Source organism: Panthera onca, chromosome C2 (assembly GCF_046562875.1).
Source record: "Panthera onca isolate mPanOnc1 chromosome C2, mPanOnc1 haplotype 2, whole genome shotgun sequence".
Classification (NCBI taxonomy): domain Eukaryota; kingdom Metazoa; phylum Chordata; class Mammalia; order Carnivora; family Felidae; genus Panthera; species Panthera onca.
Window position 1 is genome coordinate 74,818,236 of NC_138347.1, and position 12,990 is coordinate 74,831,225.

The window sequence follows — 12,990 nt, forward strand, 5'->3', positions numbered from 1 at the left end:
AGATGATAAAACTAGTAAGTGGCAAAGCCAGGTCTTGACTTCAAGTATTTGGTGCTTCTTACACGTGGCTTTTTCCCCTGCTCTGCCCAGTCTTGGGTGTTTACACTGTTCAGTGAGGAGACTGCCCTGACAGGATGGCAGCCCTACATACAGACCTGTCTGTGCTTTGTCTCACGTCACTCAGGTGTCACCAGAAACATTTTAATTTGAGCACCACACGAGAACCTAGAATATGCCTCTTGCCCAAGATTGCCAGACCAGAAGATTAGGATGTTGCTGGCAGAAACCACCATCTGGTTGCCGGGTGGAGTCCCTCTTGCCTAGTTCCCCTCTCTCCTCAGTTTGAAGCTTGTGAAAACCTGTTTGAGGGGAACCTAAGAACGTGTCTGAGCAGCACCTCAATTATGTCAAATAGCTCAAATGTGAGCAATTAGCAAGAGTTAAGCCCTGTCCCCCATGACACCTGCCAGATGACGATGTCAGACAGCTGAGAAGCAGCCTGGGGTGGGGTGGGGGGGGGAGCGTGGTGGGGTGGGGGAGGGGGGCCGTGTTAAGTAAGAAGTACCTGACTCTGTTATCTATCAGAAGGCTGACGAAAGTTACATTCTTTGACTTCTTTGAACCTTGCCTTCCTTATTTCTCTCCCACCGCTGAAATTAACTTTGTTATAGAGTTTTGATGATTAAATCAGAATGCGGGGGTGCCTGGGGGGGCTCAGTCTGTGTCCATCTCTTGATTTCAGTTCGGGTCATGATCTCATGGTTTGTGAGTTCCAGCCCTGCATTGGGCTTTTCACTGACAGCGCGGAGACTGCTTGGTATTCTGTCTCTCTCTCTCTCCATCCCTCCCCTCATGCTCTCTATCAAGATAAATTGAAATAAACTTAAAAAAAAAATGTTTAAAAATCAGAATGTGGAAAAATATATATTTAGGGTGACTGGGACATAATAGAAATTATTTACACAAACTATGTTTTCATGAGCTTCAGCCACGCAAGGTGGACAATTATTGACGGGGCAGGTTGTTACCACCCTGTCTGCCACTGATGGCTGGAACACTTTGCTTTTCTGCCAGCCAACTGGTGTCACAAAGAGGAGTTTCCACAGCCCAGGCTGGCAGCATCCTGGGCTGAGAAGAAGAAACCCTGATTAACTGAAGGACACTGATGTCCCACACATGTCTGTTCTTTTTGTTTCCGTAACAAGATTGCTGCCCAGCTAGAAAGGCCATGGGCAGCAGCCTCTTCCCCTGACTTGGCCTAAGGACACCCCCTTTTAGGGAAGCCAGGAGAGGTCCACTTGCTGGTTGGGGAGGGGCAAAAATGGAGGTGTAGATTTTAAGTGTTCAGCAACTTTTGGCCACCAGCTAGCTGGAGTGGAATACACATCCCTGATTCCCAGAGTCCCATCCCAAAGTGAATTATCTGGCCTGACATGACTAGGTTAATTGTAACCCCACAGTACACTGACTTGTTACACCTTAAACTAACATCTTGTCCTGAAATACACTCCGTTTTCACACTCCGTATCTTTTGCTCAAGGCTGGTTCCTCCACATGGAATGCCTCTTCTCCTACCCTCCTTTCCTGAGTATTGAAATTCCAACAATTCTCTCCAAGTCCAACCTCAAGGAACAAAGGTCCTGGAATGACTTCTTAATTATCATCTTAGTGGGATCGCCTTACCACTTGAACCTCATGGCATTTTTCTCCCAGTGTTTTTCAGATGGCGCTTACTGTTTTCTGCTCAGAGGTATATTTTAATTAATTAATTATTAATTGATTTAATTCATTATCTCCCTTGTCAGCCCCTGGAGGGTGGGGAATTTATACTCAGCAGACCTACTTTACCCATGGCCTTAGACATGGTAGGCAACTTGAGTTGAACTTGAGCAAAGACACTTGAAGACTTTATGCTGGGAGGTAGCAGCTAAACATTTCTATGATGAGTTCCTCCATTCTGGGGCCTGACACCTAACACAGGAGTCATTCCACTGTTTGCCATAGCAGTTGTGTGAGGTAATGCTTTGGCAAGAGAACTGGGAGTCATTGGCAAGAGAGATGACATTCCAAAACTAGGAATGAGAGAGAAGTGAGATTCCAGAGCTGGGAATGAAATTGACATTCCAGCTGTCTGTCAGAGGACAGTGAATGGCAGCCAGGTCACTTAGATCCCCAAAGGGTCCCCTCAAGGCTCACACTTGCCATGACTCAATGGATGTCAACATTGTTAATGGAAAATGTGATTCAGCTCTTAAGTAGTGATATCTTTCTTTATTTCTAAAGTCATTTTTTTAGTTAGTATAGTGATATCTCTTTATCTATTTCAAAAATAATTTTTTTTGTAAAGTAATTTCCAAACCTGTGAAATTATCATAGCTCACTCACAGGTAATTGTGCACACACCTTTTGGTCCAGAGCAGGAGCCTGGGCAGCAGATGCCCAAATCAGTTTGTTGTTCACACCCCAAGATGTTGGTTTGCCTCTGTGGAAGGTAAGGAGTCTGTAAAACTCAGTCTTATCTTTAGCATCTTTTCAACCCCCAGAGACAGACAAAAAGATGGAAAAAGAAAAATGAAAGCACTTGTTTATTTTATTTTTTTAATGTTTATTTATTTTTGAGAGAGAGAGAGAGAGAGAGAACATGAGCAGGGGAGGAGCAGAGAGAGAGATGGAGACACAGAATCCGAAGCAGGTTCCAGGTTCCCAGCTGTCAGCACAGAGCCCAATAAGGGGCTCAAACTCACAAACCTTGAGATCATGACCTGAGCCTCGGAAGTTGGGTGCTTAAGGGACTGAGCCACCCAGGTTCCCCTGAAAGCACTTGTTTAAGAAAGCCAGCCTTAGAGATTGATGTGAGTGTAATGCAAGTGAAACTAGTTAACATTTCCTAATGACAAAAGGCAGGGCAGTATCTTGGGGTTGTTTATGATTCCTCCTCTCCCCTCTATGCCCCCCACCATGGAATGGTTTAATTTTTAAAGGGTCAGAGAAGAGGCTACAGTTAAACTTGGGCTAGGAACAAGAAGAGTAAGGGTTCATTACCTTCCAGACCTCCCTTCCTCCCTCCCTCCCTCCCTCCCTTCCTTCCTTCCTTCCCTCTTTCCTTTAGCACAATCACTCACTTATTCATCCATTTAGCATGTATTTACTGAGTGCCTACTACATGCAGATAATGTGCCAGATTCTGGGTAAACCATACTGGAGGAGACAAACTGGAAAGGATCCTAAACTGATAGAATTCAAAATCTTGTGGGAGCTGGAAAGGAGGGAGTTAGAGAAGCAAGCAAAAAATTCCAAGTACACATTGTGAAAATGGTAAAAAAAATATAAAGGGTGGGTGAGATCAGGGGCTTATCATTATATAGGACATTAGCTACTGCCCCTCTGAGACGGACACACTTAAAGGAGGCTTAAACAGATGAGGGGTAGCCAGCCATGGGAAGACCCCGAGGCAGGAAAGGGCTCTGTGACTGTGGCTGGCATGGCAGCACAGAATGAGGTGGCGGGAGAGTGGCTCTGTTTGGGGAGGGTGGCAGGTGCCGACCACAGGGCAATTTGCATTCTCTCTTAGCACCTCAGTTTCCTCATCTGCAAATGGGCTGCTGAGTCCATTATGGGTCTTGAGTGACCACTTGGCATGAAGTGCAAATCCTTCTTTACCATCGATTTCAGTATCAAAATCCTCTAGCTCTCCTCCGGGTGCTGAGGAGGACATGGTAGGTACTGGGACCTAGAGACCTGCTTAGGTTAGTTAGGTGGGGGGGACTCAAATACCTATGTGGTTTGTCAACCTCAGCATTGTTTGAGGCCAGATAAGTTTTTGCTGTGGAGGTTGAGGGGCAACGGTGTCCTCTGCACTGTAGGATGTCAACTGCGTTATGGGATATTTAACAATATTCCTGGAATATTCCTGGCCCCAGAAGCTATGTCAGTAGCACCTCTCACTCAGTTGAGAGTGACCAAAAAGCTCTCCAGCTATTGCTAAATGTCACCTGGGGACAGAATCACTCCTAGTTGAGAATCACCGGCCTACAGGGTGAGGTTGTAGCTCAGACGAGCAGGCCCAGTAGGAAATGAGAAGTGAATCTGACATATGGTCTCAGTGTTGGGGAAAGGAGAAAACATGGCAGGGACCATGGTCCAAGACCCTCTCATTACTTGTCTATGTTGTGTTGTGTTATCTCAGCCTTTCCATCGGTTTTTTATAATAACGTGATGACCCCATCACCCCAACAAAGCTAGGACCTTGATGATAGTCTACATTGCACAATGTGGCCCCACCTTGCCTCTAGGGGTAACCATTGTCCTATATCATGTCTTCATCAATTCCTCACTTCCCTTTCGATGTAACTTTCTTTTATTTAAGTGTATCCCAAAAATACATTTGAGTTTCATTGCTTTTAACTTTTTAAAAATGTTCTTTTTACTGATGTAGTTGTTTGCACTGACTTTTGTCACTTCCTAGTTATGTCACTGGGAGTCAGCCATACTGTGGGGTGTTGCTGGAGTTGATTTGTCTGAAGTGCTGTGTAAGATCCCATTGTATGAATGTACTGCAGTGCCTTACCCTGTCTCCCACTGGATGGTGTTGGGATAGTTCCTGGGTTATTTGGTGCTCTCCAGCTGATTCTTCCAGTGCTGGGTACAATGTGGGTACAGTGCTGTCACAATTTCTGATTTATTAAAAAAAATTTTTTTTTAATGTTTATTTTTGAAGGAAAGAAAGACAGAGCAGGAGCAGGGGAGGGGCAGAGAGAGAGGGAGACACAGAATCTGAAGCAGGCTCCACGCTCTGAGCTGTCAGCACAGAGCCTGATGCGGGGCTCGAACCCACAGACCATGAGATCATGACCTGAGCTGAAGTTGGTCACTTAACTGACTGAGCCACCCAGGCGCCCCAATTTCTGATTTATTTTAAAGAAAAGATAGAAGTCAGAATTTTTATGTGAAAGTGACTGGGGGACTAACATAAAGTTTTAAGAAATGCTTACCAGGCTGGCAAGAAACCTGTCGACAGGCCATTCTTCTTGAGCCTCCAGTTTAAGATTTCCGGATTAGGTCAATTCAGGTTGAGAGCATCTCACTTCAATCTAGAAGTCAAATGAACTTAGGGGAGCCTGGGGAAGTCATTCTTCTGCATGAAAGGGTGTCAAGCAAGAAACTACTGAGGTGAAAACTGGAATAGGGTAGGGTTGGTGGTTGGGATAAGCAGTGATGTAAATTGCATTCATGTAGCATAGTTTGTTGTAGTTGCATGAAAATTACAGTGAAACATTCTCTTCACATCCCAAATTTGGAAATAAGGGAAAAAGTTTATCTTAAGGGAGATAAAAAAAAAAAATCACTTACACTTTCAAATATTTAATGAAGCCAGTAAAGAAATGCAAAATTGTCTTACAGAGAATAAATGGCTCCCAGGCTAATGGGATTTGAGTGTAATTTGATTGAATTAATTAATATGTTCAAAGAAGGCATGTCAGTCAGGGTGGGAGATGGTCAGAGAAGAGTCCTTAGCCCGTTTTAAGCACTATGCTGGCATACGGCCCCCCTGGCGGGACAATCACACTGAAAATGGTGGTGTTGGGAAGAGAACAAAGTCTTAATACCTACCCATATATTCATCTCGTCGTGTGACTGTCACATACATCTCATTCTCCCATTCTGACCAATTTCTGGGACCTGGTGAACTTGAATCTTCCTGGAGAGAGGTGTTCTGCTAGCAGTCTCTGGGACTAGAGGGCTTAGAGCCACTCTCAGGACCTGGTGAGCCCCCAGATGATGACATTACCCTACAAGGCTTCTTGAAGTCAGCCAATGTCCTGCTCTCATCACCTTCTCGTGTGCATTTCCAGGAGTATTGTCTTCACATCTCTACAATCATTAAGTGCTCACCTAGTGTCAAACCCTAAGTACAAGTACAGAGTATAACCTCTGGAAAGATCAGTCTTGATTCAGCCTTATAAACCTTGTAGGTCAGGTTTTATCCAGACTGTGGGAACTCCCTGAATCTATTTGGAGAAGATTATTTATCTGCATCTGTGTGTATTTTTCTGGGGACAGGGTCTATAGATTTTTAAGGGGTTCTGTTGGCTAAGGTAGTTGAAATCATTGCTTTGGGGAGCATAAGTTTGACTTTTTGAATATAGGGGTTCTGCAGGGAAGAAGATCTGGACACTTGGAAGCCAAAGTTTAAGCCTGTAGGAATGCAAAAGACCTAGATCTTCAGGGACAGAGAGAACAGAAGAATCTGTGGGTAGAAAGGGAGAGGAAGAAAGGGACAATGTGCTATTTCATAATGCATCTTGACTGCCATGAGTGTAATAGTCTTTTGACATTTTCTCAATATTCTTTTTTTTTTTTTTTTGGCTGATTGATTCCCTTTGTGGGAGGTAAGGGTGGGGGGAGTGCAGAGTGGCAGGGATGGTTCCCTCAAGCATTTTCAGGGACATGGAAGGCACTCCATGGCATAGGAAATAAACCGCTACGGGATCATAAAAAACAGTACCATGCTAATTTTTGCATTTTTAAAGCCAGTATCTGTTAATGTCCCTTTAATGTAATTTGCAGTCAGTACAACTCAAGTCAGTACAATTCAACTCACTTTATTTTTTTTCAATATATGAATTTATTGTCAAATTGGTTTCCATACAACACCCAGTGCTCATCCCAAAAGGTGTCCTCCTCAATACCCATCACCCACCCACCCCTCCCTCCCACCCTTCAACTCACTTTAGTAAGCAATAATTGAACACTCCTTGTCCACATTATTCCAGCCTTTCTACTACCAATGGATTATTGGCCATGAGCTATGAACTGATGTTGTAGTGTCCACAGAACTGAGAGCAGGTAAGCTTTTAAAGCAATGCTCTGGGGGTACCTGGGTGGCTCAGTCAGTTGAGCATCCAACTCCTGATTTCCGCTCATGTCATGATTCCAGGGTCATGGGATTGAACCCCATATTGGGCTCTGTGCTGACAGTATGGAGCTTCCTTTGGATTCTCTCTCTCTCTCTCTCTCTCTCTCTCTCTCTCTTTCTCTCTCTCCCTCTACCACTTTTTCCTGCTTGCACGCTCTCTCTCTCAAGTAAAAAAATAAAAATAAAGCAACACTCTGGTATAACTAGGGGATATTCACCTGGCCTGACTGTCTACTTCTGTTCTGTTGTTCCAGCGTTCTTATTAATAGCACCCAATTCAGAGGACAATTTATATAGTCATCCCTCTATATAACCCTTTTATTGCTCTAACCTTGTTTGTTCTTATCATTTATGTGACTCTCTTCCCATTAAGCTAATGACCTCCTTGGTAGTAGAATCATTGTCTTTTTTTTTTTTTTTTTTACTTTTTTTTTTTTACATTTTATTTATTTTTGAGAGAGAGAGACAAAGCACAAGTGGGGGAGGGGCAGAGAGAGAGACACACACAGAATCAGAAGCAGGTTCCAGGCTCTGAGCTGTCAGCGCAGAGCCCGATGTGGGGCTCGAACCCATGAACCGTGAGATCATGACCTGAGCTGAAGTCAGTTGCTTAACTGACTGAACCACCCAGGTGCCCGTAGAGTCATTGTCTTATTCATCTCTGTGTGTAGCACATGTCTGCTCTTTGGTGGACCCTTAAAATTTATTTATTTAAATTGAACTGAAATTCAAGACAGAGTGAAAAAGGTCCTTAGAATGGCAATGACCAACTTACATTATCCTCCCATGCTGCAAAGGTCTAGACTGGAGGTCTAGTTTTGAGTTACTGATGAACTTTGCCGTTTTGAGAAACTTATTTTGTCTTCTTTTTCAACTAAATGGGAGAGTAGGTGGAAAGTGCTTTGTGAAGGACTTTGAAGTACTCAAAAAATATTAGCTGCTGCTATTGTTACCAATAATAGTTGCTAATAATATCTATTACATATAATAACTTTAAACTTCAGTTTTCTTAGCTGGAAATTAAAGATAATAATTCCTGCTTACATTATTATGATAATGAACATGAATTTACTTTGGAAACTATAGAGGGCTCTCATTGCATAGCCTGTAAAAGAATGCATGCTAACGGGGAGATTTGTGCTTCTAGAATTGCCATAACTCAGACATATTACATGGAGGGGGTAGCTCAATTGACTGACAATATAAAGAAGCTTTTAAATATAGCCTTCATAAAATATGATACAATTTCTGGGTCATTGATTAGAAAGTTGACCTATTCCAAAGTATAGGAACATAAAAAAGTACATGGGAAAATTAGATGGGATGGACTTAGGACAGGTATGGGATTTAGGATTGGGATCCTGCTCAGTGTGAGCTCAAAGAAGCATTGCTTCAGGAATCATGAGGGGACAGAACGATTCCAGATTTGGCAGTTGGAGAGCAAAAGCTGGAGTTTGGGACAAAAGAGGATTCATTTCAAGATAGACATTCTAGTTTACAAAATCAGCCAAGAGCTTATGTTTCTGAGTTAATGTGAATGTTTCATCAAAGGCATGCCAAATGTGGACAATACCTAAGGCAGTCAGCCAGCACCTGCATTCACTGCTTGCTAATAAGAGGAAGGCACCCGAAAATTACACATGAAAGCAGCTTTCAGCCAACGATCTGATAATGCAATCTTTTCTGATAATGCAATCTCTATCAGGTGAGTCAGAGAAGATGGCTGATTTAAAGTTGCAAGTTCCAGCATCCTTGTTATCCTAACAGGCAATCCGAGCAGGGGCAGAGCCATTGACACTAGGAATCCTTAGATCTAAATGCCAATAGACTAAGGGGTAGAATTTCGGGTCTACTTCTGGGCAGATGGTCAGATGGTAGCAGCAGCAGCAGCAGCATAAGCAGCAGCAGCGGTAAATGCACTTACCCCTAGTAACCCATTTAATTTTCACCACAGCCCTGGGAAGTGGGTATGATCACTGCCTCCATCTTACGGATGGCAAACTGAGGAAGAGAGAGGTTAAATAACTTGCTCAAGGTCACACCGAGTAAGTGGCAGAGTTAGGCCTTGAATCCAACGTGCCTTGGTCCAGAGAATGTGCTGCTAACCAAGATGCTCGACACTTTTGGCCATCATAATCAGCGCAAAGTATACATATGACTTTGTGTGATGTAACTGTGGGACTGAGGCCGTAAACTTCAGATGGTTGGTTTTCCATTCTGTCCCAGGCTCTACTTGAAAGGAGGAAGTTTGTCCAGATTATAACTTTATTAGAGGTATAAGACTCTTGTTCATATTTGTATCATCCGGGGCCTCATATCCCCTCCCAGCTCATGGCAAGAGCTCAATAACCCATGTTGTTTCTATGGATTTTCCCCGACTCTGTAAAATTCTTTTTGCTGCTGAACAAGAGAGGAGGGTGGTAATGCACAGCTCCACCCTAAACACCTGACAGCCACTTGACACTTAGTTATTCCTCCTCTTGTGGGTCAAACACTTTGATCACATCCCGACACTATACTCAAGGCTCGTTTCTGTCCTGCCCATGGAGCTGCTGGTCCCAGCCAAGGGAATCATCTGTTGCTGCGGTCATCTGGTCCTCCTGTCACAAGGCTCATGGTCATGCCTGTCAAGGCTGTGGATCAGACCTGGGTTTGAATCTTGGAAGCAGAACTTCCTAGCTCGGTGGCCTTGGCCAGGTCTTGCTGAGCTCAGCCTCATCGTTTATGAATGAGGGTAATCTTATCCCATTCAGGGGCCGCTGGCAAGACTTAAACAAGATAACATATCATCTAGCATTGTGCGCGACACAGGGTAGTCAGGTGCTCAAATTATAGAAAGGGAGTTTCACAGTTTGATGGCGACTTCCTGGAGGCTTGGGATCCTTTGTCAGAGATCCTTCTCCATGTTCTCAGTCTTTCCTCAACTACTTCAGTCTCTGCCCCAGTTTTATACCAAAATCCCAATTGGTTCATTTGCTGTTTATTGTGCATAACCAATATTTGGGCTCACTTTGGTTCTTCTCCAGGAGCTATTTGGCTACCGGACTCAAGGCTGCCGGAAAACCCTCTGTCTTGCTGGATCCATCTTCTCATTTGGGATCCTCCCCTTGGTGTTTTACTGGAGACCTGCTTGGCACGTGTGGGCAAACTGTGTCCCGTGTTCCTTGCAAGATGCAGATGTCGTGTTGCTGAGGACAACAGTAAGTGTGTATCTGGCTTTGTACTTGGCGGCCCTTTCTTTTCCTGGACATCTCGTTACAGGATGGCTGTGAGAAGATGTGCACACGGCAAGTTCCATCACAGCCTTGTGTTTTATTTACCAAGAACTCAATAATTTATGTATGGTGGGATCTCATTAAAAAGGCCGACTTCACAGGGCATTCCTTTTAAACTTGTGAGTTTTATGAATATTACAGCCTGAATAACCATCTTAATAGGTACAAACAATGGGTAATGTGAGGTAGCTGAGTAGGCTACACACTGCAAAATTCACATGGCTCCTTTCCCCTGTCCTGATGTGTCATACCTATCCTAGTCCCCCTGGAACAACTCTGCAGGAAGGGACCAGGAGACGTGGGGAGGAGCCATGGTTGTGTTGCATCCTGCAGATATGCTCGGGTAAAAAATGCAACCATCTTGTCCTGAGCTCATTGTCTCTGTCTGCTAATTCAAGGTCCTGGTATTAGGTGAGTTTCCCTGAATTTGCTCAGCTAACAATTCCTCCTGGCACTCATTACACTTAGGCAACGTGTGCCATTCCTGTTCCTGCTGGACTGTCAGCTCCACAAGGGAAGAGATCATTTCCAGCTTGCCACCCGCTGCATCCTGAATTCCTGCATGTGGTAGGGATCCCATAAAGATGTGGTAGCTGACAAGTGGAAGTAGATATTCCTATTGGTGGGAGTCAAAGTACAGTCTCACAGAGGACACTGTGCTGACTTTTCTGGCTGACTTTTAGTGAGCGTTTCTAACAATGCATCAACCTAAATGACCCAGAATGACAACAAAATTCTTGATAAGGCAACTTCTGCTGGGCTGTTAACTTTTGTATAGATATAGATATAGATATAGATATAGATATAGATATAGATATAGATAGATATACTCTAATGCAGCAAGAGGAGAGGATAGCAGTGAGTCTTATAACCACAATACAGGTGATAGCTGAGGTACTGCCTCCCCAGTTCCACTCTGGTTATCAGGGGGCAATGATCTTGCAGCAGTGGAAACAACCTCAGACACAGAAAAGCTTTCTGCCTTTCTGAGTGCACCACCAGACTGTTCAGATGTGAGAATGTCTGGTTGGCTGAGCTGCAGCCTCTGAGATTGCTGGCAGAGTCAAGGCACAAATAGGAATGGGAGGAAATGAGCAAGAAAATGGCAAGGGAAGGGAGGAAAATGAAAGAAACGGAGAGTACGGTTGGTAAAAGGAAAATGAAGGAGGAGAAAAGAGAAAGAAAGATCTAGTAAGAATGTTAGAAATAAAAATAAGTGTCAGGCCGTCTGGGTGGCTCAGTCAGTTGAGCATCTAACTCTTGATTTTGGCTCAGGTCATGATCCCAATGTTATGGGCTCGATCATGACCTGAGACAAAATCAAGGGTCAGATGCTTAACCTACTAAGCCACGAGGCACCCCTCTCTCTCTTTAAAATAAAACTAAAGGAGTGCCTGGGTGGCTCAGTCAGTTGAGTGTCCAACTGTGGCTCAGGTCATGATCTCACGGTTCGTGGGTTTGAGCCCCGCGTCGGGCTCTGGGCTGACAGCTCAGAGCCTGGAGCCTACTTTGGATTCTGTGTCTCCCTCTCTCTCTGCCCCTCCCCCGCTCATGTTCTGTCTCTCTCTGCCTCTCAAAAATAAAGAAACGTAATAAAAAAATTTTTTTAATAAAATAAAATTAAAAATTAAAAAAAAAAATCAAGTGTCAACCAACAGGTAATGATGCAGTTTGGGATTTGGAGTCAAGGCGTTTGACCTCTAGTCCTAGCACCTTGGATGTGTTACACCTCAGATGTGTTACCTGACCTTTCAGGACCTCAATTTCTCCACTTGTGAAACAGGCTTAGTGAAAGTACTTGTTCTTTCCTGAGTTGGTGTGAGGAGGAAGTGAGATTATGTATGTAAAAGCCCTTTGCAAACTATAAAATACATGATCAGACCATTTTGATTATGTGTGTGTATTATTGCTGAAGCAGCTCCGAGAGCTTGCTGTACAGAAGAGCATGCTACAGGCAGGTGCCACATGTAAGCTGCCCTGCTTATCTGGATGCTGTGTCCTCCCCTTATTAGCAAGGAGCATTCCTTTCCAGGACAGGAAACTTGGGGAACAGATCCAGTGCCTGGGAATCCTCAATATTTATCCATGCTCAATAACGTCACCTTTCCTGGTTGCATGTGATCCACTTCATAACTGGATATATATTGGAAAAATTTTACAAAGCTCTGGTGCCTCAGGGAGCTGTGTGCCCTCCCCCTCCTCCTCTTCCTTTGTCTCTTTCAAAGCCTTTTAAACCCCTCCCCCATTCAACTGCCCTCCACAACTAATCAAAGCCTTGGAAACCAGCTTCAATCTTGCCTTTTTCATCTTGATTTCAACTTTAATTTTTAATTACCTCCTCTTATGTGTCATTTTAAATGGATTTGCTGTGCGAGAGACTCTCCAAATAAATGAGGTTCTAAATTAGTCTTTATGTAATTAGACAAGAACTCAATTATATCAAACATTCTTACTATTTGAGCCTTAGATAAAAATGAGCTTTGGGCACCAATAGTTTATAAGTGTGCAGCTAGTTTATTTGCATTAAAATGACACCTTAAACATTTTTACTTGAATTGTATTACTATAGCTGGACCGTAAGGACTTCGCATTAAGGACGACTAAGAAGACTCCTACCTGAAAATGTGTTGTATATTTATTTTCCATGTTATTAAAAAATCAGTACTTGGTATTTATCATCAATCTCACACTGGTAAGATTACAGATCATTATCACAGATACTGATTAGGTAGTCATTTCTTAACATTAAAAAAAAAGAGGGGGGATGTGATGTACTGACTGAAAGTCCTTGGCACTCAG

At 43.6% G+C, this 12,990-nt stretch overlaps 1 protein-coding gene across 3 annotated transcripts in view; it reads left to right on the forward strand.

Annotated features, from left to right (window-relative positions):
- ATP13A4 (ATPase 13A4) overlaps nucleotides 1-12,990 on the forward strand; it is a 124,021-nt gene that overhangs the window by 25,469 nt on the left and 85,562 nt on the right. For 2 of the 3 annotated variants that reach the window (XM_078453119.1, XM_078453118.1), the window contains one exon: nucleotides 9,943-10,116. In XM_078453119.1, the coding sequence (XP_078309245.1) occupies nucleotides 9,943-10,116 (174 nt within the window). Of the gene's footprint in view, nucleotides 1-9,942; nucleotides 10,117-12,990 lie in introns of those variants that run through there. The other variant, XM_078453120.1, reaches the window with a different exon arrangement.